Below are 27,202 nucleotides of genomic sequence, written 5' to 3' on the forward strand. Positions count from 1 at the left end.
TCTGTTCCAGGCTAAAAATGGCTCTCTAAATCCTTTAGATCTTATGTACAAGGTGCATATTGCCAATTTCCTTTCTGATCGTGCTGAAGACTGCGGCACTCCTCTAGACTATCCCTAAGTGTGATTTAGCGTGGGTTTATGAGGCTTCCCTACTGAAAGAACAATGGGACACTGGGGAAAAGGCTAGATGATAAATTACACAAATTAGACTGGATTTGGGGCATCCTATGATTGAAATAATTGTAAAATCTCTGTCACAAACAATGCTGATGATGAGATCTTTAGAACAGTTTGTTTACAGCCCATTGCATTTACATTGTCAATTTAACTTGCATTAAGCCTTTTAAATCAAGTAAAGCAATGGAACAACTTATGGGTGTTGTCAAGCTTCCTAGACTTGTGAAAGAAAGGAGTCCTACATTTTCTTTCTAATAGCAACTCCAAGAATCTTTTACTGTGTCCTCTTGGTCCATGAGACAAGAATGAATGTATTTCCTAGAAACAAAGAACAAGCATATGTAACAACTGCAAAGTAAGTAATGGCAAAACAGCCAAATATGTTTTAGTTTAAAAAAATATTCTAAACATTTATAAAAACTGGAAAGGTTATTGGAAATTTTTTTGTAAAATAAAAATTATGCCTACATTTTATTTTAATTGATTTTGATGAAGAGATGTAATCCTTGTATTTCAATCCATTTTTTCATTAACTCTTTGACGCTTTCCCTGCTGTAAAAGCACTGAAATATCTATGAATGTTTCCAAATACTGTACGATCTGTTTTCAATGAATTTTGTTCTTTATAATAACAGAGTTGAGTACTGCTCTGTCACTTCTATAACCTGCACCACAGTATGCTGTTTGTTGCTGTAATGTTGCATAAGTCTAATATGAGGCAAGGAAGAATATTTTCCTTTGTCACCTTCCCTAGGAATTCACATTGGCTGCCAGAAAATAACATGGTTAGTGTTTTGTAGGATAGACTAGGCCTAGATTTCATTATTTCACTCCTCTGAGTAAATATTCCAAGCCAAATAGGTCTGTTGATTTGATAATCAGTAGTGCCTGACATCCCATCCAAACCCATATGAGATATCACCAGAAAAATATGCTGATCAGCTGGAGTGAAAAGTAACCCTTACAATATAGCACAGACTTCTCTTCCCTTTGATCTTCATTTGCCACAGGCAACTTTCCTTACCTGAAAGCTTTATTTTGATGTGGAAATCACTTGCCCACAGTGAACTTTTTGGGTTTGATTATATATTGAAAGTGCTAACAGAAGACATGGGAAAATCAAAGGAAAAAAATTACTGTAAAGAAATCACCATACAATGGTTCATGAGTAATAAATACACCTCACAACAAAACCAGGCCTCACATATTTTGGATTCTTTTGCTGGTGAAATCTGTCCTTAGAGCCACTGACTGATGACTGACAAGAAATTGCATTGTCTCCAGTCTTATTAGCAGCACATCACAATGTGAAAGATGCTGTAGTGGCCTGGAAATTACACTATTTTTTTACAAGGACAAAAAGAAGTATGAAAATGCAGTCTGACATTTGTTTTAACTGTATTTTTGTTTTGTATTTGAGGCATATGCAATTGGTTTTACTTCTTTCATTGCTCAGAGAAATTGCTCTGAGGAATAGCTGAAATGTTTGTGCCGTCCTGCAGATTGCTTTCTGACCTTTCCCTGTCCTTTGTTTGAGCATAAATTCTCTTTTTCTTTTTTCTCACACAGCTGTCCTTTCATCATGAAAGCATTTCTGAGAAAACAATTAATTTTTGTTCCTCTACAAAACAAACTCCTGCCTTTAAACAAACAAACAAACAAACAAAAACCCAAAACAAAACAAAAAAGGCAAAGGTTCAAATGCAGGACTTGTGACAGCATTCTGATGTGGGATACACCCAGGGAGAAAACATTCTTCCTTTGGTATTGAAACACAGTGGAACAACAGTAGGAGAAGTTGCACCCACCAGGAGTGCAGCCAAAAAATAAAATTTAAAGCCAAAATTTTTGAAGCCAAAAAATAAAATTTAAAAAGAAAAATTAAACAGTTGGTGCTATGACTCATAGCACCTGTGCCTTCAGGTATGCTGGAAGAGTAAATTCAAAGCTTTCCAGTTTCTCTGCAGTTATTCAATTTGCATTAACCAACAGCAAGGAGATGCCATACTCTTTTCTTTTCTTCTTGGGAATAAAACTCAGATTCAGAGTGTGAATTCTTGTGATCCTTAGGACAATGCCCAAAATTAACTCCTTCGTGTTTGTTTTTATATTTGTATGAACCCTGAAAGCACTTAGTATTGTCACAGTCAGATTTCCTTCTTTTCCTTCTTTTCCTGCTCCCTTCTATGTCTCAAAGAGAAAAAACAGCTTTTTACTAGGCTGAGTGGATGCAAGACATATCAGGGGCCAGCAGCTCTGCACCCTTCCACCAACTCTCAGACTGACACTTGATCACCTCCAAATTCTGCCCTGTTTGTACTCCTTCTCTTCCCTTTATTTTGCTGGTTGTACAAATATTGAAAGCAATGGCAAGGTGATTATTAGAGTGTTTTAAGGTAACTAGCTTCTTAGTTTTCATAGTTCAGAATCACAGAACCCAGAAAATCAAGGCAACATTCCCTCCCAGACTAAAAAAATTCTGCTATTTGCAACATGATTGTGATCTGTTAGCTGAGAGTTACCTGAGAAATTTTCTTCAGGTTGTTAATGTTAAGCCCCCTCTCTGGTAAGTCTGCATGCTGCAGTCAGGCTTTTTTACCTCTAGATCATACTTCAGGACTCAGGTTTTCACCTCTTTTGGATAAATATATACACTCACAAAAAAAAGATATACTTTCTAAAGCTATTCCATTCTCCAGTCCTGTCAGTATTGCCTTATTAAACATCCACTATGTTATGCTCTAGTGCTTTGAAAGTTGCACTTCAGTGCAACAATTCTTTCATTGGGAAAAACAAAATGTTTTTCTTTTTAAAGGAAAACAAACCTTCTCAACAGTACTTGCATATCTTAAAGAGATATCAACCTGGTTATAAACTGCCCATCAACCTGATTTTATCATTGCTAGCTCACTTATCATCCATAATAAACTACTTATAAAAAGCACAAATTCCTTATATTATACACAGAAAACAAATATATTATGGGAATAAGTTAAGAAGAAAAATACTTAGTCCTGGCTCAGAAAATGTATATCCCCTGGTCCTGATAGTTCAAGAAAGCCTTTTTTATCCTGAGTACTGATACATTCATATAGAAGAAGCAAGTCCTCATTTGCTATGTATTCTAATAATGTCCACAAGCACTTGCTGTACTTTGGTGGAAAGTTCCAACATGCATCACAAATTATTAGAGTAAGAGCAGCCAGAATATGAGACTTGAGGATGTAGAACAATAGCTTTAAATCCCCACTTCCCGATTTCACATATTAAATGTGCCTGAAGGCAGAATAAAATGTTGAGTGAGCTAATCAGATAAACAATTAAACATTATCACCTTCAGAGCTTTCAAATTCTCTTCCAGATCAACACCTGTGACATTTTGACCCTTTACTGATGCCCTGTGGCCAGAAGGTATCTCAGCAAACAAGTCTTAGTCTTTGTCACCACAGTCTGGAAGTAGCAGTGTACATAGCAGCAATTTTAGGTGCTCCCTAGCACAATTTTTGCCATGAGATGAACAAGAAAGCTCTGGTTAATCTATATTCAATATTCATAACTACATGTAAAATCAAAAAAGAAGGGAAATTATACAAAAAGAAAGAGGGGTTATTCAACCATCTACCTTGTTTGAAGAATCTTTGTACATGCATCAACTGTTAGAACATCTCCAGTGACTGTCCTTGCTTAGGGTGTTGAAAAAGTTGCTTTTCACATGCAAAACTCCATGCAGGGAAGACTTATCATTGGGCACTGGTAAGGGGCATCACAGAGTGATAATTTCAAGTTACTGAATCTGAGCAGGGCCAAGGAGGTGTTTAGGGCCTCCATATGGGACATGCTTACAGCTGTAAGAAGTCAGCTTTGTGAAACAAAGAGGAGAGTCTTTTCCTTCACCATTTCTCATGCCCTTGACAGGCTTCATAATTGCCAGGATTTTGTCTCCAGCTTCATAAGACAGGTTTATCCTGTTATGTCCAGTAAGTAAATAATCAGCACTACTTCCTCCTTGATCTCCAGGTAAAAGGTGACAAAAATCAGGTCCAGTTTACTTGGAAAATTATGAGATGGAGGTTTGAGCCAGTGAGAGCTATCCTACTAATGAAGGGAGAATCCACTTCTTACGATGCCATTCTTGAAAAGGTCTTGTGTTGAAATTGTGGGGTTTAGTGCTGTGGTTTGGGAGTTTTTTGGTAGATTCACAGACCTGCAGCTTCTTTATTTATTTAGAATAATATCTAGTACTTGATTCATGACAATTCCTGTTAACATTCCCAACTGTCAGCATAGAGTAAACTCAATTGCTGTAAAGACTGCTAAGCTGTGTACCTCTTCTATATATGCAAGTTGTGTTCAGCCACACCTATGCCATGCTGGCAGAGTTTTTCAGAGGTGAGAAAAAGGTTATGGAGAAAGAAAACAAGTTCTCTATGTGTTTGTATGGCTAACAGAATCATTATAACTACCTAAGAACAGAAGAACCAACATTGACATTTCACTGATGTAAAAAGCAGTAAAGGAAATCAGATTCATACTTACATTTTCTTAAGTCTACAGCACCAGCTCAGAAATGTCAGGAGACTTCCCAAGTTTTGCCAGAGAAATGGGGATTTCTGTTGCTATTTGGCTTTTTCCTCCAGTCTTTCAGTACTCCTGATCCCAGACAGAATGAGAGTGTACAAAAATAAAAGTAGCTGAGTGGGGAGAAGGAGACTAGGGAGATGACCAAAGAATCATAACCTTCAAAATAACATTGTCAGTCCTGGGTACATGTAATTTTCTGTGCAAGTTTTGGATCACCTTTCCAAACTGAAATTGGACAATTTTGTAACATATGTGCAATTCACACTGCGAACACACACCTTGCTTGATAAAATTATTTTTAACGATCAACAATTCCTGTTCTGGGTTCCTCTACAAAGCCAGCCAAAAGTGTTTACATTTGAAAAGTCTGTCAACAGAGAGTGATTGCACTGTATATTGGTGTAAAAATAGGTATTACTTTCTGAAGAAAACAGATCTGTTACCACCACATTCATTTCCATAAGGCCTCTGCCTTGAATGGGCAGTTTGCAGAGCAACCTTTACTACACCTTATGCCTGATGTCCCTGAAGTCGCCTTGTCAGACAGCATTTCAAATATTTCAGAAGAAAAGAGAGTTGTGCTTGGAAACTTCCCTCACATTTCAGCAGCAGGATTTGGGCTGCATTTGGCTCTCTGTATTCAGGGACCTCGAGTGGTTTTCTGGATAAAGGACTTCCATACTCCTTCTAGCACAACTTCAGGAAGATGCTACACTTATGACCTGAAGTGTAAACCTCAAGGTCACCACTTGTGACTAAAAAAGTAGGTAGTTTTTTTGCTGGTCAGCCCTCAGCATTTACAAGTCATCATACACCTGCATTCAAGACAGAGAAAAATATCTTTTAGCTATTTTTAGTATGTCCTAATAGTTTAAACAGCCTGCTCCCATGAGTTGCTGAGCATTTTGCAGTCCTGCTGCAAGGATTTCAGCTTCTTTCAGTAAAGAGCATAATCACGTGCATCAACCTCTTTGATGAGCTGGAACTTGAGAGAATTCAATATATTCCTATTGAAGGCCCAATACACTCACAAAGCCAAAGTGAACCTTCCTATTATCCTGCCTTTTAAAAGAGGTGATGTGCATGTGAGGAGAATTTCAAGGTTTATTACAATACCCTATATGCCTGTAATAATACAGCTACACTGAAAATTATTTTCTCAGCACAAATCAAGTTAAACATACAGAACATACTCGGCTTCACCATGAAGCCCTTTGGAATAAAAAGTCACAGAACAGAGTATTGAGAGTTGGAAGGGACCCACAAGGATGATTGAATTCACCTCACAGAACTGCAGAATAATCTGAATATCATTTCAGAGAGTGCCATTTAATTTACGCTTTCTTTGTAGTAATGAACATTTAACACAGCAATTTAAAACATTTACAGCTCTGAAAAATGCTTTGCACACTTTCCAGTTCAGCCCCAGAGCAGTGCTGAGGTCAGGACTGAAGGCCTCAGTACTCCCAGGGCGTGAGGCCCCAGGCAAGCGCGGCGCCAGGCAATTCCAGAGATCACTCCTGAAATGAGAGGCATGACAAGCAGCAAACAGGCTGGAGGTGAACACAACTGTGCATCAGTGTGCTGTGTGCATGTGTGGAGCCTCCACGGGGCTGTGCTCCCCACCCGCAGCGCCAGCGGCAGGACCCGGCACGGCCGGCAGCTCTGCCAGTGTAATTGGTAGGGCATCTGCTGCCCCAGAAGCAGCTTGCATGATCCAGAAGCAGGGGCTGAAGAATAAATTAGTGGTCACAGGGATATTTTTAGGCCCATCTTGCACATACTTGGAGATACTGCTTTAGGTTTTTGAGTGCTAACGCTTGTTCCTTACACCACTGTTCAAAGCAGAGGGCATCACGGGTTGGGGAAGTTTTTCACGACAGGGACTTTCACTTTTCATCCAGGAGCACTAAAGTTGAGACTACTGCAAAATATGGTTGTTAAATGAAATTGCCTCTCCCATAACTTTTTCGGGGTGATTTAACTTTTCCCCTATAAAATTGCAGCTACAAATCCATCAGAATGATTGAATTATTTATAGCACTTCAGGACCACAGCTTGGCTCTGTGTTTTCTACATCCATTTAGTGACAGCAACTGTGATATTTTGAGTTTGGGAGAATTTTTATATGATAGCAAGAAAACATAAAGCTTTTCCAGCATTAGATTGAGAAAAATTCTGGAAAGAATCATCAATATAATTTTATAATTTTACTTATCCTCCTACTTATTCTCTGCTCAGCTACTCAGAATTAATTCTGCAGACTCGTTCCTGACGTGCTTTGTGTCTGTGTAAAGCATTGAAAATAGGCATCTTCCTTCATGTGTTTTGAGATAAAGCCTTTGCTTAGAATTGTTTGCAGACTCAAAATGTTAAAACAGAATAAAAACAAATTTCTTGTCTCGATGGGCAATTTTGAAAGAAATTGTGGCAACTTTGCATCACGTAGAAAGGTAGTAGACACTGAAAGACTTTTTTTTTAAAGACTGTTTATGGCTTTAAACATTTCTTATAGCCCTTCTTTGAAAACAGTACTCATATGTTATGATTATAATATTTTTAATCATGGTTTAATATCTTACAAAATGTTCACAAACACAGCTTCTTAATGAAGCTCATATATCATTCAAAAATTTCCTTTCACAGTGTTGTCCCAGACAGCACAACTGATCCCGTACCACAATGTCTCTAAATGAATGACTGCCCTAGGAAGTCAGTCAAGCAATACCCAGTGGAGTAGATGATAGCAGTGGCGGCCAATAGTGCAGTAATTCCTGTAGGAGGTTATCAAAGTCAGCTGTTGCTGCAAGAACACCAGCCTGGAATTATGATTTTAATGCTGAGGAAGAGGCAGGACTGCATTATCATGGAAAGCACTACTAGTGCCTTCTCAGCTGAAAGTATTAATTCTGTCAAAAGTAGGTTTATTTTCTGTCAGGAGTGTTGGAACACCACACCTTATCTCAAATTGGTTTGAAAACAATAGCACCTCCTGGGATCTACTGTTCAGATATCTCTTGCCTCTTGTTCCCAGCTCAGTCAAACCCCCTAGTTAATTTTATCTCCCATAAGAGCATCTTTGTTATGGAGTTCTCATGAAGGATTGTTCTAGCAGTGGATTAATTACAAGCATTGTGTCCAGTCCTTTTATTCCATTAGGCTGGAATTGTCCTCATTCCTTTGGGAGGTCCTTCCAAATCCACTCAAACTTGCTGGTCAGAACTGCTGTTTTTCCTTTTCCATGACTGTTGGCTTACTGTGTCCTTTAAGCCACTCTTCCTTGTGTCTCCTTCTTTGGAGAATTATCTACTGCAAAATTTCAATGGGAATAAATTTAAATCCTAATTATTTTTGCCTGTAGTATTGATATGAGATATAGGCATAGGCTTTCTGTGCACCCCAAAGGAAATATTTCCTTTGCTTTGTGAATCCAAGTACCACCAATAAAACAGAGATTGTTCTTTTTATTCCCATAGGAAAATAGTGAGGCTCTTGACCAAAATATTGTGCTTAAATAACACAGCATTAGAAACACACACAGATTAGTACTGATCAAGTCACAGTAATATGTTTCAACCAAAAGGTGTCAGCACATTTAATTTACCTCTTTGTTTTCCATACTCCTTTTCCTGTTCTGTTCAAGATGTGGGAGCATTCTTTGAAGAGGGAATGTGGCTTCGTTACAACTTCCACTCCCCAGGGACTAGTGCGAAGGATTTAGTTAGCCGGACACTTTTGAGTTCTGCAGATCCTGAGATCACAGCACCTGACCTCAGCTTGAACAAAGAGGAGCTCAGCTTCAGCTTCAGCACCACCAAGTCCCCTTGTGTCCTATTGTACGTCAGCTCCTACACCCCGGACTTCATGGCTGTGCTTGTGAACCCCACTGGTAAGAGACTGCTCTGGGCTCTCTCCGTTGAAGGCACAATTGACAATACCAGGCTGACATTCAGGGGAAGCTCTGAACTAATGAGAAAGTCTCTTCACCCTGGTCATGCTGCTTCTACTAGATTTGGTACTGATGTAACTGTTCTGTTTAGTGGTGTTTCTTCAGCCAATCCTCCCTACAAAGCAAAACCAAACAAACAAAGGGAACTAAAAACTTCATATAACAGTCAGATCCTTGCCATGAACCAGTATTTTGGTGGGGACAAGTAGACATCCACATGAAGGCACCTGAATAGTTGAACTGGCAGCATCCCTAGCAGTAGGTAGAAAGTGTCATGTACTGTTCTGAGAATCTGGATACTCACTGAGGTGACTAAAAAATGGATGCAGAACAGTATATAATGTCCCAAACATTTTGGTGATGGATGAACGTTGGATATGGACCATTTGCTGCTACAGTATTAAAACTCTATATGAACTAAATATACTGTGATTCCAAATAGTGCCTTAGTGCTCCATGAAAATCATAATTAGGATGATTTTGCTACTGTTCTCTTTTATGGGATAATATGAATATTCTACATGTCACTCATTTTTTTTCCCTTCATGGGAAAGAAAGAACGTGCATGAGAGCAATCCAACATCACAAAACTAAACTGTAGTTATAGAGGTCTAAGTCTGCTCTTTTAGGCCAGAATAATTCCATTTTTCATCAAGAGTGGGGGAAGCATTTCTCCTTTCAAACATTCTTCCTTTTAATCAAATATTTAAATGTGTTATGAAGAGCAGACACTTCACTTTTGTTTAGAGAAGAAAAATCTGTCTGGCAGTATGTTATGAATATCAATTAGCCACTCCTGACTATACTTTTCTAACAATGTAACCTCAGGTTTTTATTTCACAATATAATACTAAATCTCCATGGAAGTCCAGACAGTCACCCATCAACAACAATTAAATGTGAGAGCAAGAAAGTCCCTTGTGTGAATTATGTGTCAGTGCTAATTTGTTGTAATTTTGCCTTTATTCAATGCATGTCAGTGGTTTATTCTTTAGAAAATGTCGTGCTTTGTATAATTTCAAAGAATTTTACTGCAGCAAGTATAATAATCTCAACAATAAAGCATTACTTGATGTGCTCAATTTTGTACCAGTTGTCCATATTGTTCAAGGCACAACTCCAATTTGTTTGGTTTGCAGTCTGGAGTGTTTACAAACACTGTGGTTTGGAAGTACTGGTCATTGTCACACTTCTGGGTTATAAAGTGGAGGCAGTTTCAGCCCAGTAACTTTATAATCTCAAACACCAGCTCTTCTCTTACTGCAGAGACCGGCTACGAGAGCAATTAAGTGTGAAATGATAACAGCTGTATGTGAAAATAAAGACAGGAAAATAGCTGGTGAATAAAGATCAAAATACCTGAGGGTGCTTTTCACTTTTTTCTTTTTTTCTTTTTCACTAGGGAATCTGCAAGTTCGGTACAACCTCGGGGGCACCAAGGAGCCGTACAACATTGACATTGACCACAGGAACATGGCCAATGGACAGCCCCACACCGTCAACGTCACACGGAATGGGCGGGACATCGTCCTGCAGGTATCTGGTTTGGTTCCACTGCTCCTGTCTCACAGCGTTTTGTTCCTTGATGGGTGCCCTGTCCTCGGAAAAGATCAGTGCTATTTAGAAAATAAAAACTACAGGAGATGGGTTCTGCCTGCAGATCACACTCCTGGGACTTAGTAAAAGCTATTAGCTCCCTCTCTTGCATCAGCTCGTGTTGTTCTGAAATCCTCATTTTAGTGTGATGACATCTGGGCTAATACAGGTGTCACTGTAGGTGCTCGAGGGCATCAGAGACATCTGGACTGATAGATAACGTGGGGCTTAGGATAAACCTGTGACATTCTGGAGCAGCAGCTGGAAGCCAGGAGGGATACCCTGCAGCATCTTAAATGGTAGTGAAGCCTGATGCAAATAATATAATTCTGTAAGTCCTGAGTGTGCAAATGAGGATGTCTTTAAATTTAAATTTACCCTGCGGTCCAGTGAAATCACAAGAGCTGTTTTGCAATGAGCAGATGCCTCAGAGTTTGTGTGACATGAGTCTGAGACAGAGTATTGTTAAAGGCACATACATCTGGCTTATTTAGGTTTTGGTACAGCACACATAGGAACTTCATCTCTCCATATGTCCCAGTTTAAAAAACTTTGAGGTAGTATAATGCTATTTAAATAACTGAGGGGAGCACTACAAGAAACAGACCATGTTTCCAGGCAGCCTCCTCTCTGTGGTCACCCCAGAACTCTCTTTTCATTCCCTGGTTGTCACATCTGCAAACGTGGAGATTGTGAGGAGGGTGTAAGAACAGTTTTGTCAGTAGGAGAGTCAGGTGGACGGGAGATATTAATCTGGAGTTGTAAGTTCAGAAGAAGCAAACCAAAAACAATAACAAATGAAATATAAAAAGGGGAATTTCTCTTGGGGACCAAGTCAAAAGGTAAAGGATGGTAGCCATCACAGTATTATCTACCTAAAGACTAAAATCAATCCCTGACAGTTATTGTTTCAAGGCATCAAAAGGAAACTTTTCAGTGCATTACAATGTCATTTGACTGAGGCTCACAGTACTCAGAATAACACTGAATGCATTAAAGTAGAATTGTCACAAAATTATTCACAAAATTCCAAACAACCTAAAAAATATATAGGTGCTACATCCCAACTCTTTTCAGGCTTTTGGAGGTTGGGAGGGATATATATTAATATATGTGTTTGTCTTGCATGCTGTTGCCTTTTTGTCTCCTACAGCTAGATGGAAGCAAAGGTAGACTTATAGTTTAGTGTTAAATGCTTTTATTTTGGTGAAGTCTCCTATGGAATCCTAGCTGGCAGATTTCAGCAGCTGTAAGGATAAATAAATTATTTCCAAAGGGATCAGATGAGATACCTTGCCCAGTTGGAAATTATGTACACAGTTAAATGTTCCAGCTTTGCACCAACTTACCTGAACTTGGTTGCCAACAGTTTTTTCCCTGTGTTTTATGAGACCACTCTCTGTCTAGGACTTTGAGGGCCAGAAATATTTTGGTTAGTATTGATCTGGTGAGCTAAAATTTTTTCATCTATTCAATCTCCTCAAAACTCAACTGATTTATGTAACCAGAAAGCAGATATATTTGAGAGTTATTACATGAGAGGATCTGTCTGATGCACATGCAAGAATAGGGAAAAAAGGGTCCCAAAGTGAATCCAGAAATCCTGTCCCTACTCTATCCTGACAGAGACTATTTCTATCAAATTTTGTTTGTCCTCCATGCGTTTATTTTATTACTTATATGCTTGCCTTCTGGAAATGAGGGAACTGATTTGAACAGAAATAAATTTCCTAAATGGATTGTTCATTTGAAAATTACTCCTGTTCAAAAATGAACTCCTCACAGTGTTTGAAAATACAGAAGATATGAATACAGTTTTTCTCAGTATTCAGAGGACAAATCATAAAGTATGAGTTTTGTCTTGCAGATTTGAGCTATGAACATTTGAGTAGACTTTTATTTCCTGCTAAATCCTTCTCCAGCCTGATGAGCAGCTGGTTTGCTTGCTTTTAAAGAAGACAGCTTGCTTGCCAGGTGCTGTTGCTCACACTTCCACATCTCTACAGGGCATAAAAGTGTCACAAGGAGGATTTATTTCTCATCAAAGCTTCAATTCAAGAGCACTCAGTATTTTTGAGATCTTAGAAGAAAGTTCAAACTTAGAGTACCTGTCTTTCTAACTTACTGTAATAACCCTGTAGTGCCAGAGAGATTTAAAAAATCTGAAGCCAGGCAATAAATTGGTACCATATGAACTGTGTGAACCAGAGTTTTATCATGATTCTCAGGAGTTTCACTTACATATAAATATGAAAAAAGACTCATTAGTGAACTCTATGAGACTTCACCTCATGCTGGCAGACAGGAGGCCACCTATTACTTAAACAAAATCAGAATTTGAGGTGGAATTTGAAATCAACATATCCATAATATTACATGTTCATAAGGTTACAAAATAAGCCCAAGAACAAATATTTAGTGTGAATTGCTTTCATTGTAATTGCATCCCTATTCCTAACATACCATGGCACTCAAGACTGAAGGTAGTAGCAAAGGCTCTGTCAAATGGCTTTTATATTTGAGTTTTATACATTCACTGACTGCAGACAAATCAATAGTTTGTTCTACATTAAATAACAAGTTCTCAATTGTGTTGCCAGTGGTTTCTCAAGGATAAGATTAAGGATATACAGTCAATTTACATGTCAGAAAAAGCAAATTCCATAAATTCGGGGACAAAGATATACTTATTTTCTCATTTCCATGAGGGGCACAAAATTAATATTTCTTTATAACAATTCCTATCCCCCCCCTCCAGTAAAATACCACATACTAGTAACCATGGCACACCTCCAAGGCTCCATTGGTTCACCTGTGGCAAGAAAAAGCCCAGACTGGGAGATGGGGAATGCATTATGCCAGTAAATGACATTTCAAAAGTTGAGCTCTAGGTTATGGAGGGCAAGTTTTACTTTGTTTGACTTCATTAGAAGATTTCATGCTTCAGCAGAGTATTTTACATATCATAAAAACCAGATCACTCTTTACCAAGTGTTCATGGGTGATTAACACTATTCACACATCAGTAAAATCATCTTTGAAGAAAGCCAAGGACAAAAGCTCCCTAGCAGAGGTTCTGATCCAAAGCCCATTGAAGTAAATCAAAGGCCTTCCACTGCCTCCAGAAGGCTTTAAATTGTACCTTAAAGAACTGTGATAGTTGCATCCTGAGTGCAAGATTCATACCTTCTACTTCTTTGCATGTCTCCAGAGAAAAATCAGGATGGAATCTGGATCAGAGGGTTTTAAGTTCGGTCGCACAAAGGTAGATCAGCCTGCTACAAAGGGAAAAAAAAAAAAAAAAAAAAAAAAAAAAAAAAAAAAAAAAAAAAAAAAAGAGGGAAAAAAAGTATGATGTGCTTTGATAGTTAGTGGAATAAAGCTAATAGTCAGCAGGACTCAGACTGGGCCTGTCAGCTTCCTCACATGTACATTCTCAATAGGTCTCCAGGTCTCCATCCCTACTTCAAAGCTATTTCTGGTTATAGGTTATGAGTCACAGTTTATAACACCTCCTTTTTTCCTGGAAAGGATTAAACTGAAGCAACTTCTTCAGGCCTCTGAAGAAACTCTGTCCTAAACTCTCAGTATGCTTTCAGGACAATCAGCAGCCACTGCTCATCTTCTCAGACAGCCACACAGGAGTGCTGACTTCTCTCCTTCAGCCAAACTGTGGTGGAGGGGCTGTACACAACAGTACCATATAATCTCAGTGTTAATTGCTGACTCTGCTCAAAATCAGCTAAATTAGGAGGTTTTATGGCTAAATCTTGACCTGAGCTCAGCTGAGGCTGATAACAGTACAGAAAATGTATTTGTACAAATCTCCATTTTCCAACTGCACCAGAGGCAAGCAAGACTATAAACCCATCTTCAGGAAAAATGATCAATGAACTGTTTGACACTTACCCAAATGAAATCAAGAGGAAACAGAATTTTTGCAAGTCCATTTCCATTTAGAGCTCTTTACTTGAAAAGAGAGAACAATTGCAAACTCCTAGATGCTTTAAAAATGTAAATCATACAAAGTTAATTCAAAACTAATCTGAATTGCAAAATAAAATTGTAAACATAATAGCAATAAAATAAAATGGGTGAAGTGGAGCAAAGCAGTCTGTATATAATCCCCATCTTAAATGCAATTAATATATCAAAGATTTTATAATTGTAGATTAAATTTTGTTCTCATTAAAGTGAGTGGGAACTTTCTCATAGACTTCAATGAGAAGTCACTCAATGACTTCAATGTCACCTCCCATCCTTATAGTTGTAGAATCACATCTATCATATTTTCTATATTTTGAAGCCTCAACAGAAAATGACCATTGTTTGAGCTCTTGCCTAAGAAAGGCTGTAAAAAATCACCAAATTATTTTCAGCAGCTAACCCAAAAATAATGATAGCAGTAAAACAAATTTTGTAGAAGGACATTTTATCTAGCTTTAAAGACTTCAAATGATAGAAATTTTACCATATCTTTTGGCTATGTCTTACGGTGCATAAGTGACATCCTTGTAAAGAATTTGCACCTAATTTACAGTTTGAATTCTGCAGACTTCAACATTTAACTTTGAGATCTTTGTATCTAGGCTTGATAGATGAAAGAAATGTTTAGTGTCAGGTGTCACTCCCCTTCACACTTTCTTAGAGATGCTGATTAAAACATCTTTTCATCTTGTCTGGAAGATGCTAGATAAACTGATCCATTTTTGTATACCCTCATCCATCTATAATTTTTGAGACTTAAAACAATTTTTTAACTCTTCTCTGAAAACTTTCCCTTTTGAGTCACATTTACCCTAGCATTAGAGATGGTAATGGTTGTTATGCCATCAAAATTATGTAGAAATACCACTTTTATTTATTTCCTTCATTTTCTGGGAATTATGCTGCCTCAGCATCCTTTGGGTAGTGCCATAAATTGTCTAGACACCAGATTAATCTGGAGGCTGGTTTAGCTAACATTCAGCTGGTAGGGATAGGGGAAGTACTGTTCATGATTTGAAAGGATCCAGTCAGACAGTATTTACAAATTCCATAGCCACTGACATGAATAAAACATGTGTTAAGTACCCAGGTAAAACATGTAAACCATAGTTAACATCAATGGAACAGTTAACCCTCTGCTTTGTTTCCTAATATCCAGGTAATTCTATTATATTGAAAGAATAATTAATGAATTTCCAAACACGTTTTGCTTAAAAGAAAAAAAATCATTTGTTCTATCAATGATAAAGGCCTTCCTGCTGAAATGAATCATTTAAAATCCCTGGGGATACATCCTTTTCACTATGTATTGCCCTTCTGTAGTAGCAATGTATTACTCAGAATGCTAGTGCCACAGAAAGGCAAACTCAGACCATTTTCTAGAGCAGAGACATACATTAGATTTGCATGTTTAATGCATTAGCACTTAGTTTACCTATAACTGCTAAGCTCTTTTTTCAATCAGAAGTTGCAAGGAAGTGGTTTTTACTCAGGTCTGAAAATATAGGGGTTTTTTTTTCCACAAAATGATAGCATTTTTTTTCTACATTATTGATAGCATAAAAAGCTATCAATAGCTATCAATAAACTTCTAAAAATAAAATAAAGCTTTTTTTGATACAGTATATCATGTCTATAACCCTAAGAACATCCGGATTCCAAAATATAAACAATTATAGATCTGATCTTTGGATAATTCAAGTTCCCTCCAACTATAAGGATGTTACAGATGTTGCAAATGACCAGATGTTCAACACTGAAAAGTGTCTGTAAACAACAGCAAGAAACAGCAGAACAGAATTTAAATTGTGTGCATCAGAATCAGAAATGAGCAAATCATTCACTGATTATTAATTTTTTTACCTGTTCTTTTGTGCTCACAGGATGACCATGAGCTCCAAGCAGTTTTGTTGATCTAAACCTTCATTGAATTTACTCAATTTCTTAATTTTACAGTGTGACACACATTATTTCAGTTAAAGAGAGCAGTTATAGGTAGACAGGAACCTCATAAATTAACAACTTCTACTACCCTTTTGTGTGTGGTAGAGTTGGTTAGTGGCACCTGCCAAGGTAAGCCAGCACATTCCCATTGAATCTCAGCTTGATGAAAGACAGACAAAAAGACTTTTTCAAAAACTAGAACTCCTTTCACTCATCAACAAATGAGTGGGTGGAATATCCTCACCCTGAACATCAAGACATTGCATCATATCTCTCTCTTATTGGAAAAACATGGTGAAAGTGTGGGAAAAACATCATCCAGACACCCCCATCATTCCCTGTGGTTTCCCTGTGGCTGCTGCAGAGAGGCAGAGGCAGATGACAAAGTTGATATCTTCTTAAAAATTTTACCCTCTCTGCATCAGCTGAGATCATTTCAAACTTAGAAGGCTTTGGGAAGAATATTCCTCTTTACTTTCTGCTTCGTAGAACTGTTAGCATAGGAAAACATATAATCACACGAAGGCGATCATATGCGGTTCTTTATTCAAGCGCATGGGACACAGGGGCATACAGTGCCCAAATCTTGTGTCCGAAAAATACAGAGCCAATTTGTGATTTTTATAGTTTAAATTATACACATGTTAACTAACCTCCACCCCTAGATACTGATTATCCTATTCCTTAGTTACTATCTTAAATCATACCTACGCTTCTACCCTGATCCACACTTGATTTGGTTAAAACAATGCTTCTCAATTATCCCCTGAGTTGCAGTCACACTCGATTCAGTCATTACAATAGCATGGAGCTGGTTGCAGAAGCTGACGCTTGTTCCGAGCTGAGCTGCGTCAAGTTCCAGTTGTACGTTCTCTACCTTCCTCCCCCCCATACATACCTCAACTTAACCCCGTGGTTAACTTATACAGAAATCATATTTTTTTAACCCTCCACCAACAGAACCTCTCCGCAGGAGAGGAACTCCTTTACATATCCATCCTTCTCATATCCTTTTAGCAGAGCATGTACTGCTGGATTCAGAGGCAAGTTTCAGCTGCCTTGTCCCAAACTTTGCCCATGCCTAGGCCACGTGTTGTGATAAGACCCAGAAGTGAAATGTCTTCCTCACCCCACACCCCCATTTTCCAAAGCTAAGGCCATTCAGATCAGAAGGGACCATGGCGCAGTTTGGTATTTCCTGAGTCTGCATATGAGAGCAGAGCAAAGGTCTGCAGAGCATCTCAGCAGGCTTATCCACCTCACAAATGTGTTACCTACACTGGCTATGCTGAAACTATTTCCTTCTTCTATAATATATTTTCAGTGATGAGTGTGTATGTGTCTCCCTTGGCCTGTGTGATAGCTGGTTTTATATAATTTTATTGGGATTAAAGAAACAAGGAGAGAACAAAAAAAAAAAAAATCATTAAGTAATCCCAGAGTCCAAGACAAAGCTAAAAAAGTCAAAACCTACCATGAAATAGGTGATTTCTATTGTATGAAAGCACACATTGCACGAATTAATGTCCTGTGAAAGTCATCTTTAGGTACCTGAGGTAGATCTCTTTAATTTTAATGACTTGGCATTATATGACTTGCTATTGCTTCTGTTAACATTTATTGTAATTCATCTACTAAAGAGAGCAATAAAAAATCAACAGATACGTGAAAGAAGCATCACAGAATCATTCCAAATGAAGGCTGCCAAACTAAATAGTGTGCCTTTCCTTATCAATGCCTCTGTTACATTTTGAGTTATGTTTCTACATTTTCATTTAAATTTTATCCAAAATTTTGTGAGTTTTTAGAGGGAGACAAATTATCCCCATTGTTATGTAGGGGAGCAACAGCAGTTTTCAGGTATATATACAAGCTTTCTGCATATAAACGATTCTAGTTTTAAACCAGAAAAAAAAGTTTGTTTTTTCTTTATTTTTTTATGCAATGTATCTATGTTTTTTCCATGTCTGTTTCACATTAATCACATTTTTAATATAAATTCTTGCAAAAAAGAGACTTTGTCATAAAATACTGTAGTTGACCTTTATTTCAAATAAACAACTGCTAAAGGCTAAATCAGTGCATTACACCAGCAAAACAGATTTTTAGGAATGGTTCCTAAAATAGCATTTACTATACCTAGATAGAAATTTCATCAGCAGAGCTCAAAGCACACTGCCAGCCTTTAGTTTGCCTTACACCACACCAGCGTGTGCCTCGTCCTGTGTTCCACATGAGCAGTGAGGCTGCAGTTCTGCGACAGTCCAAGGCAGTAAAAAATGCTGGTTTATGGCCCTGCCTGTTCCTCTGGGTGCAGCACTCATTTCCAGTCCGTGGCTGGTCCCGCTGTGGATCTGATCTGGTCTGCACTAAGCTGGGTCAAGGACCCGACCGTCAGAGGCAGATCAGCGGAGCGCTAGTGCCACGCTAAGGAAGGAGCTGAACTGCACTAAGAGTATGACCAGCCCAAGCAATTAATTACACAATTGCCACTCCAGTCTGCTCCCTTCCTCTCGTACTAGGAAAAGAGAAACAAAATCAAATATCACGATACTAAAAATATTGTTTGTAAGTTTTTTCCTAACCTTTTAGCAGGTGAATAATCATCTATATTACACTAATAAAAAGAATGTCGTAACACCTCCCTTCTCAAACACTGCTATCATACTAGTGAAGAACTCTATCTAAATACCTGCATGCCACCTTGCTATTTTCTTGGGGTTACATGCCTAGTCTGTTCTAACTTTGTAGGCATTTTTGAGCAGGAACATTTTTTATTACGTATTATTACAGTACTTAGCACAAAAAGCCCTCAGGACTAGAGAAGTTGGTAACACAAGTGATAAATCATCATAATAATCCAGAAGAGAAATACTACACTGATCATGATGGTAACACCCCCTTCTTTATCCTGCTATTGCTGAAGTCAATAGCAGAGCTGTATTGACACCAGATGATGTGAGATTAAGATTTACAGCACTATTATTCCATCTGATTTTGACTTTTTTTTTTAATAAAATGTCTCCAGCATAAAGAAAAACCCTAACTTTACAGCAGTACACAGGTTGGGTTGACAATGATTCAGATGTCAATATATCCACAGGGTGAATATAAGGTATGTGTTTGTGTTTATACCTTTTTTTTTTCCCAAGACTACTAAGGTGATGCAGACATTATGTTTCCCCTTAGATTGATATCTCTGTTAATCTCAGAACTCCCATCAAGATTAGTTTTATTATCTAAGTGAACAGCAATTTTAAAGAAAGAGCATTTTATTGAACTTCTGCTTAAATCCAAACAACTTCACAAAAAGGCAATCTGCCTTGGTGTGACGTGACTTGAGAACAGAAACTGCAGGTTCCTCAGAAGCTGACACCTACTTTCATCTTTGTGATACTCAAAGCCATACTATGTTTATTTGAAGCTCAAATGAAATTATTGAGCTTTTAAAAAAGGAGGCGTAATGAAAAATCTTAAATATTATTTTAAATCCATAATTTAATGCAAAATCATGACATCCGCATCTGTGTATACCGAGGTTCTATTTAATTTTCATTAAATAAGGAAATCAAATTGTCATTCTAGTATCATTTGACACTACTAATTCCTTTTTTATTATGTGTCTTCTATTAAATCGGTGGGCTAGTATTTCATGCAAAGATTGCAGGCTGCTCCTTTCCAGCTGCTTACACTCGAGCCCCCACTGGATGGCAGTCACATACAGCTTTGGAAAGAATTCAGCATGGTGCTTTAACTCACAGACCTGTAAAGAAATCCCAGGCTGAGAGTCTCTAAGAAAAAAAAAATAGGTTTCTTTTATTAGGTAATTCTAGTTTAGTACAAACACATGCAATAAAATCAAGTAGACAGAAATCTCCCTTATTCCCTCAGCTACTGTGCCCTAGACCCACTGTCTTCTGCTGCATTATTTCATTCCAGGTGCCAGGATTAGAGAAAGGCATCCCTCAAAGCTGTGCAGAGCAATGAGGGGGTGTCCCCTGACAGGAGATTCCAGGGCTGGCAGTGGAGCAGGAGCTGGCTCTATCACGGATCACAAATGCTTGCCCCAGAAAATTGGTATCAACAGCTTTTAAATAGAAATTAATTTTAAGTAGGAATCAGAACAACCCAAAACTTCAATCATTAAAATAATCCACAGCTGAACCCATTGGGATATCTGTCCTTGACTTCAACGACATTCAGGGTTTTATTTGGTACGTTTAAATGAGTAAATCTCAGCAGTAAAGTGTCTGTCCCTGTTAGAGCCTGCAAGGTAACACATCATTACTCTCATTGTTGCAATCCCTTTTGCCTCTGACAGAATGCTCTGCTATGCTAAAGTCCCAAGGGAAGGTGAGCTCACTGGAAGGACTGTGTTTTTTTTTTTAAACCTGGCCAAGGTTACTGCTAACTAACCTGTTCCAAGATGGGGAAAGATAGGGCCTTTCCAAATCCTGAACACTACCTGGACACAAAGGGGGTCCTATCATGCCACAGCTGGCAGGATTTGATATTCTGTAATTGTCCATGTAAATGTTCACAGTGATTCATCATTTTAATTGACTTTTCATTTTAATGAATATCCTGCACACATAACCTGTGTACACAGGTAGAGGCAGCCTGTACATTTGGCAGGGATGACTTTTTTATTACTTGTTACTATTTATTTGTTACTCCGACACTGGACACTGCTACTGCTTTAGGATATCCAGCATACATCAATATGTTGATTTTAGACATAGATTGACATTTAATTTATTAGTATTTTATCTGATTAATGATGATCTGATTGACACCACTGCCTAGATTCTGGATCACAATAAAAAGAAATATTTTTAAATTGCTCCAGGCTGATTCTGATTCCAAATATTGATGATACTGACAGATACCAATGTAGGTAATAGCATGCCTGATTATTTTATCAGAGTTACCTCAGCATATTTTAAGTCAATTAATAAAAGGAAAACTTAGAGGATGAGTCATGTGTATGTATTAGAAACAATTCCACAGCGAACAAAGAAGTTGCATAAGATTAACCTCTTAGCATACGAGAGGATGGAGAATCAGTGTTTTGTGGCTTAGTTTCCCCCAATCTTTACTTGAAACATCTCTCTAAAGTCTAAACTTTTCATTTAATAACCTTAAGGGTAAATACCATAACAGATCTAAGCAATTTCTATTTTTGTCCTGAAATAAAAAGAGAATTTTTTTTTCACCTGATATGTCAGCAGTTCCCATTGAAAATGGGTCTGACACTTGGAATGTTGGATGCTGGAACATTTCCCATCCATCAGAGGAAAAGCAAAAGCAAGCACTCAATGGAGTCTGTATTTAGTAGAGTCTGAAGTGGTTGAGGTTGTGACTTGTTCACTATTTTAACCCTTTAACTCTAATTTCAGGTAAAATATGTATTTCTACTCTTTATTATAAATCTAAGAAAAACTGCTCACAATATTCTGAACAAACTGAAGCTCCTTGTTATCTGAGTAAGAAGATGGAACCATGTTTTTCCGTGTATTTATCTCACAATAATTGGTGTGAATACTAGTCATGATAAATTAAAAAACATTTCTGAGCATTAAGACTTGCTAGACCTTTCTAGGCAATCTGCAGAGACTGTTTCTCTTGTCTACTACTATGTATATACACTATTCTCCTTGGGGTTTATAAGAAAGACAGGACTCCTCCAATTGTTATAGTTTTTTGAGATGGTTGCCTCTGCAGATTCATGACACCAGTTGTCTTTACAGCTACCTGAGCTCACGGTATTCCAGGGTATCAGGGGAATCAGCCCTTCACTACCATGCTACCTACCATTCATTTACCTCTAACCACTGAACTGAGTATTTTACAGTATCATTAAAACAAAGTAATCCACAATAATTGCATTTTAAAATTAGAAATATAGCAAAAAGATATGTGAAAATATTGCATGCCCCATAGTGTTGCCATTTCTTGAGAATTACTTTTGCAGTCTATTGTACCCTGCAAAGTCTTAAATCATATAAATGAGTTTCTATCCTGTTTTGCGCCAAGGCAAGGCCAGAATAAAATAAACTATTACTGCTCTGTCCTCTTTAAGCCTGTGTAATAAACATGTAAATCTGGGGAAATAAATAACAACAGTAAAGATAAAAATTCATCTCAATTACCTTTATGAAATGAGAAATCAAAACTCTATTGAGCTATATTAAACTATGTTAATACCACCATTACTAAGCATAGGCAATTCATTTTATTACCCTCTTTCTTCACATCTTTCTGTTAAATAGCTAAAAACCAGGGGGAAATATGCTAATGTAATGTGATTGCTGTGCCATACCGGGGACAATATGCATTTCCTATAGATTAAACTATTTAGCTAAGTTGATTACTCTTGAATTTATTTTGGTTTCAATAGGCCTCATCACAATCAGATTGTAGAACACTCTCAACAAGGAAGTAATAAGCATGAAGTGCAAAAGAAGAATGACTTATTAATTTATGGCTTTTCTGGGAGAAAAGAAAAATACCCAGCACCTGAATTAGTCTCAAATTCCCAGACATGTAAATCTAGCTTTAACAATAACATAGGTCCCAAATGGAAATCTATTTCTATGGAAAGAAAAAAATTGTTTTATTATTGACGCTGTTGTTATATTTAGCAATTGAAGAGCACATAAGCAAAAACTGATGTGATTCTACAGCAATCAGAACAAAAATATATTCAGTATAGGTATTCTCCAGGCCTTGGGTGTGGAAATGGCAGATATGGAAGGAAGGGTATTTACTATTGTTCTCCCTTTATGAAAATGAATGCAGAGTGTATTAGACAGTTATAAGAGATGGCATAAACTCCATGAAGTTGGCCTGATTGATCAGAACTGTAACAAGCAGATCAGTTCAAAATACTCATCATTTCTTTTCTCTTTCTCCAGCTTGATCACTATCCTCCAACAAGTTACAGCCTGCCAGCCACATCTGACATTCAGTTCAATTCCCCAAAGGCACTATTCCTAGGAAAAGTTATAGGTAAGATTTCATTTTATACCTGGGACATTGACATGTGTGTAGCAAGATGCTTGCTGGACACGTGATACAAGTGGTGATATTGGAGCTATCCCTGAAGGAGGGATTATGTTCACCCTGTCACAGAGCCTGATGAGCACACAAGTAAACAATTTTCTGCCATGTACAGGGTAAAAAAAATATATGGGAAAGAGACCCTTGTAACATTGTCTTTGTGAGGTTTCATTATCCTCTTGGTGTCAGATGAAGGCAATCCAAGGAAATTACTGAGACCACTGCTTCTAGCAGGAGATACTGAAGTTACTTTGATTATTGTCATTCACTGTGAAGTTATTGTGTGCCTTGTATAATGTCTTTATCCATGCAGACTGCCTTCTTATCCCAGAGCATCCTCTTGTGGCATAACTGTCCCTCATCAAACTCTGGCAAAGCACCACTCTCTCCCACTAACACCCACCAGCGAGGTCCTTTGGAGTCTGTAACACCTGCAGCAACACTCATCTGGACATTTTCTATCCCTTTTACAGATTTCAGGGTTATTTCCAGTGCAGCAGATTCCTGGCCAGCTCCCCAGATTAACTCAAAGGGCAATACAGATGACTTGGCCTCACTTTTAGACTGTCCTATACTCCATTGCCTAATTTTTCTGCTACTGGCTTCTTACATGAATTTCCACTCACTTCAAGAAGCAATTCTTCCCAACATTTGCAGTTTTTAAGGAGGGCTTTTTGCCCTTTTCAGAGACAAAGGGGAATTAATATTATTTCCTCTAAGCTCTTTATATAGAGGTACAGTTACTTGAGCTCAGTGAAGATCTTAATCCAGAAGACTGCAAACTCTTCTTTGTTAATGGTGAAGGCATTATCCTGTGAACCCTTTGCACTTTTTTTTTTTTTTAAGTGGGAAAGAAATTGCCACGTAACTAATGGGATTTTTGCAGACACGCTTTTCCGTTTGTTTTGTTTTTAAAATTTAACATGCAGAACTTCCATGAAATAGGAAATGAAATGCCTTTAAAATGAGTGGCTATCAGGAGAGTCATGAACTATTTTCTAGTGCTTTCCAAGTCAGTTCTGCTGATAGCACAAAAGATGATGCAGTCTGATTTTGGTCAGTCTCTGCAATCTGAGTACATTATTGCATTTAGTTTGAACAGCTGGACTGGAGCTGATGGTCTGACTCAATTTTTTTTTAATAGCATGGGATTATATTATATTGGGAATATGATTTTTTTTTTTGCTTCTTCCTCTCTCCTTGTTGCAAATAGGGCATTTTTTAAAGCAGAAAAATGTATCACTACTAAAGAAACAAACAAGAAAACAAAACAAAAAGCTTTTTCTACCAAAGAAAAATTGAACTTCACTGAAAAGAGGTGGAGTTCCTGGTGTGAAATTGTGCAGCTGACCATGTCTGTTGATGAGCTTTATTGTGCAGTTCTCGGAGTCATGTTTGACGAGGGAAGAGCTCAGTTAACAGGGTTGCCCAAGTACAGCAGTTTGAAGGGCAAAGTAATATAGAATTCAGTATCTTTAAAGCCTCTAGCTGTCACCTCATACTGACTAGGGATATTTTAGTGCTCTGGAGGGATCAGAACCAACAGAAGATCTGGATACATAGATCAGGTTGCAATTTGTGCCCATATGCAGTTACATTCTCCAAATGGGTGACATGGAAGTAGCCTCCCCCTCCAATGCTGCTCTGGCATCACTTGCATTCAGTTTCTCTTGTTCCCATACTATGCAATTCTTATTTGTCAGCAAAAATGAATGCAAGACCCTATTTTTTAAGGCAGATGGGTTTTTGAAGAGCACTCTGGAACAATCTTACTAGGAAACAGGTCTTCCTTCTGTCTTATTTCCATTTTTATTAGTGTTATTTGCATAGGAACAGTCTCTTCTGCCACAGCTGTGCTTGCTGTGATAGAGTTCATCTGCTCCCTGTCAGAAATGAACCCTTGTACAACAGCTACCACAATGCAACACCTCTCTCTGCTCTAGGTGTTACAACAACATGGCTGATTAATAAAATGTTGCTTTGTAAGTGCTCAGAATATTTTCTGTAAAACGGGAAGGTCACATCACAACAACAGCAAAACGTTTGAGTTGCAATCAGGGAGAACTTTTCTTCTTTGAGATACTTTCTCTTTCTTTGAAACGCTATTTTAAAAAATGCATTTGTTCACTGGCTTGAAAAATACTGATATAAAATAATTTTAGCCTTTTGGAGAACTGGAGGTAAAGGCATTTATTATATAATTCTTACCTAGGCAAACTGAATTATGATTTGAGGTGTGAAATAAAGCTGAAAGACACAACAAATGAAAAATCCTATTTTAAATGAGTGTGTAAAATAATAGCACTAGAGAAATGCAGGATTTCACAAAAAATGATAGAAAGGTATTGTTAATGTTTCAAGGAAGTTCTTTAATCTGTTATTTAGATGAATTCAGGCTTTGATAGCGGACAGACAAGGCAAGAGGGAAAACCAGGATATCTGGATGATAAGCTATGACGACGAAAAAGTGAAAATTAGACAGGCATCCACATTTTCATGTAGACTGCAATTTACAACTCATTATTGAGGTAGAATAGAGCAGAGGTTTGTTTTTTTCCATTAAGTGTAGAGGGTTTGGATGCAGTACTCAGCTTTGTCTTCACATCTTTTTTGGGGAACTACACCTGTACTCTCTTTGTCTGTACTTTATTAATAAAAGTGGAACATCTCTTTGGCGTTTAATGTGTATTTATAAGGAATTAGCTAGACATAATTACACATAATTTTGTAAAAGTATCATTGTGGTGAACAGAAATAATTTGAGAGTTTGTCTAACAGGATATATGATTGCGCACAGAAACACCATGATCAGACAAGAGTTGCTCTTGAGAAAGTGGCAGGGAAGTAAAGGAAATGTGCTTCTTGTCTTAATCTTCACCAACCACTCCAAATCAAATTCTCTCTTTTAAGAAATACTTAAATATCCACTTGGAAACAATTGACATTACACAAGTCATCATCGCACAGATAATCATTTTCAGAACTGACAGCTGTCCCTGCAGCTCACCTCTGTGGGCTCCATTTTTGTCTCTGCCTCAAGCTAGTGCTCTTCAGGGACTTCTAGTAATAGCAACCAAAAGGGAAACACCTTTCAGGTCTGCCTTCCTTCTTACAAAAGCAACTCTACAGCTAATGAGATGTCCTAGAAGTCAACCCCAAGGGCCTGGATTCTTTACACAAAAGGCTGTTGCCTTGAGAAGAAGTGGTAGAAGGTCAATTTCTAGATGTGGTGGGGTTTTCCTGATGTTAATGCAAAAATTTTTTATTGTTTCCTGATTGGAATTTCTGGGTGTTTACCGGTGTTTGTGGTGAAAATTAAAATTGGTGAGGAGACATTTCTCTGGATTTATTGTGACATTCAGCACCTTGGACTGATGGGAAGTAAGACCAGCTTATCTGGCCAAGTAATTAGTTTCAAATGTGCAAAGGAGAGAACATAGACTTCACAAAAAGGAGGAGATAAATGATATTGCTTCATGGCTTAGGTACGATACAGAAAGAAAAATTGCTGGTTTTTTTCTTGCATGGCATCTGTCTACAAATAGATACTGAATGATAGGAGGCAAAAGTTCAGAATGCTTTGAATTTCCAGTAGTGAACAATGGCAATTATTCCAAGAGGTAATCATTCTTTACTCTTAGATAAGATACTTTCTTTTCTATAGAAAAAGCTTGGCAGTTTGGTGCTTCAACACTTGTAGCTGAAAAATATCAGTGACCTACAATGTAATTCATCCTACCAAAACCATCACACACTTTCAAAACCAGCTTCAGTGTCCATGTTTCCACACAGCTGCAGAGTTTTATCACTTAGAGGGTTTGTGTCATGTCAAAGAATGAACATTTTATCTCTATGAGAGCATTTACCTTGATTAAAAAGGGCATTTTGATAGCTTTTATTAAAAAA

At 37.8% G+C, this 27,202-nt stretch overlaps 1 protein-coding gene across 1 annotated transcript in view; it reads left to right on the forward strand.

Annotated features, from left to right (window-relative positions):
• CNTNAP2 (contactin associated protein 2) overlaps nucleotides 1–27,202 on the forward strand; it is a 1,042,914-nt gene that overhangs the window by 962,437 nt on the left and 53,275 nt on the right. The window contains exons 19-21 of the mRNA XM_063405816.1: nucleotides 8,402–8,647; nucleotides 10,110–10,243; nucleotides 23,152–23,245. Coding sequence (XP_063261886.1) covers nucleotides 8,402–8,647; nucleotides 10,110–10,243; nucleotides 23,152–23,245 — 474 coding nt within the window. The remainder of the gene's footprint in view (nucleotides 1–8,401; nucleotides 8,648–10,109; nucleotides 10,244–23,151; nucleotides 23,246–27,202) is intronic.

The sequence above is a fragment of the Prinia subflava genome, chromosome 1, assembly GCF_021018805.1.
Source record: "Prinia subflava isolate CZ2003 ecotype Zambia chromosome 1, Cam_Psub_1.2, whole genome shotgun sequence".
Taxonomy (NCBI): domain Eukaryota; kingdom Metazoa; phylum Chordata; class Aves; order Passeriformes; family Cisticolidae; genus Prinia; species Prinia subflava.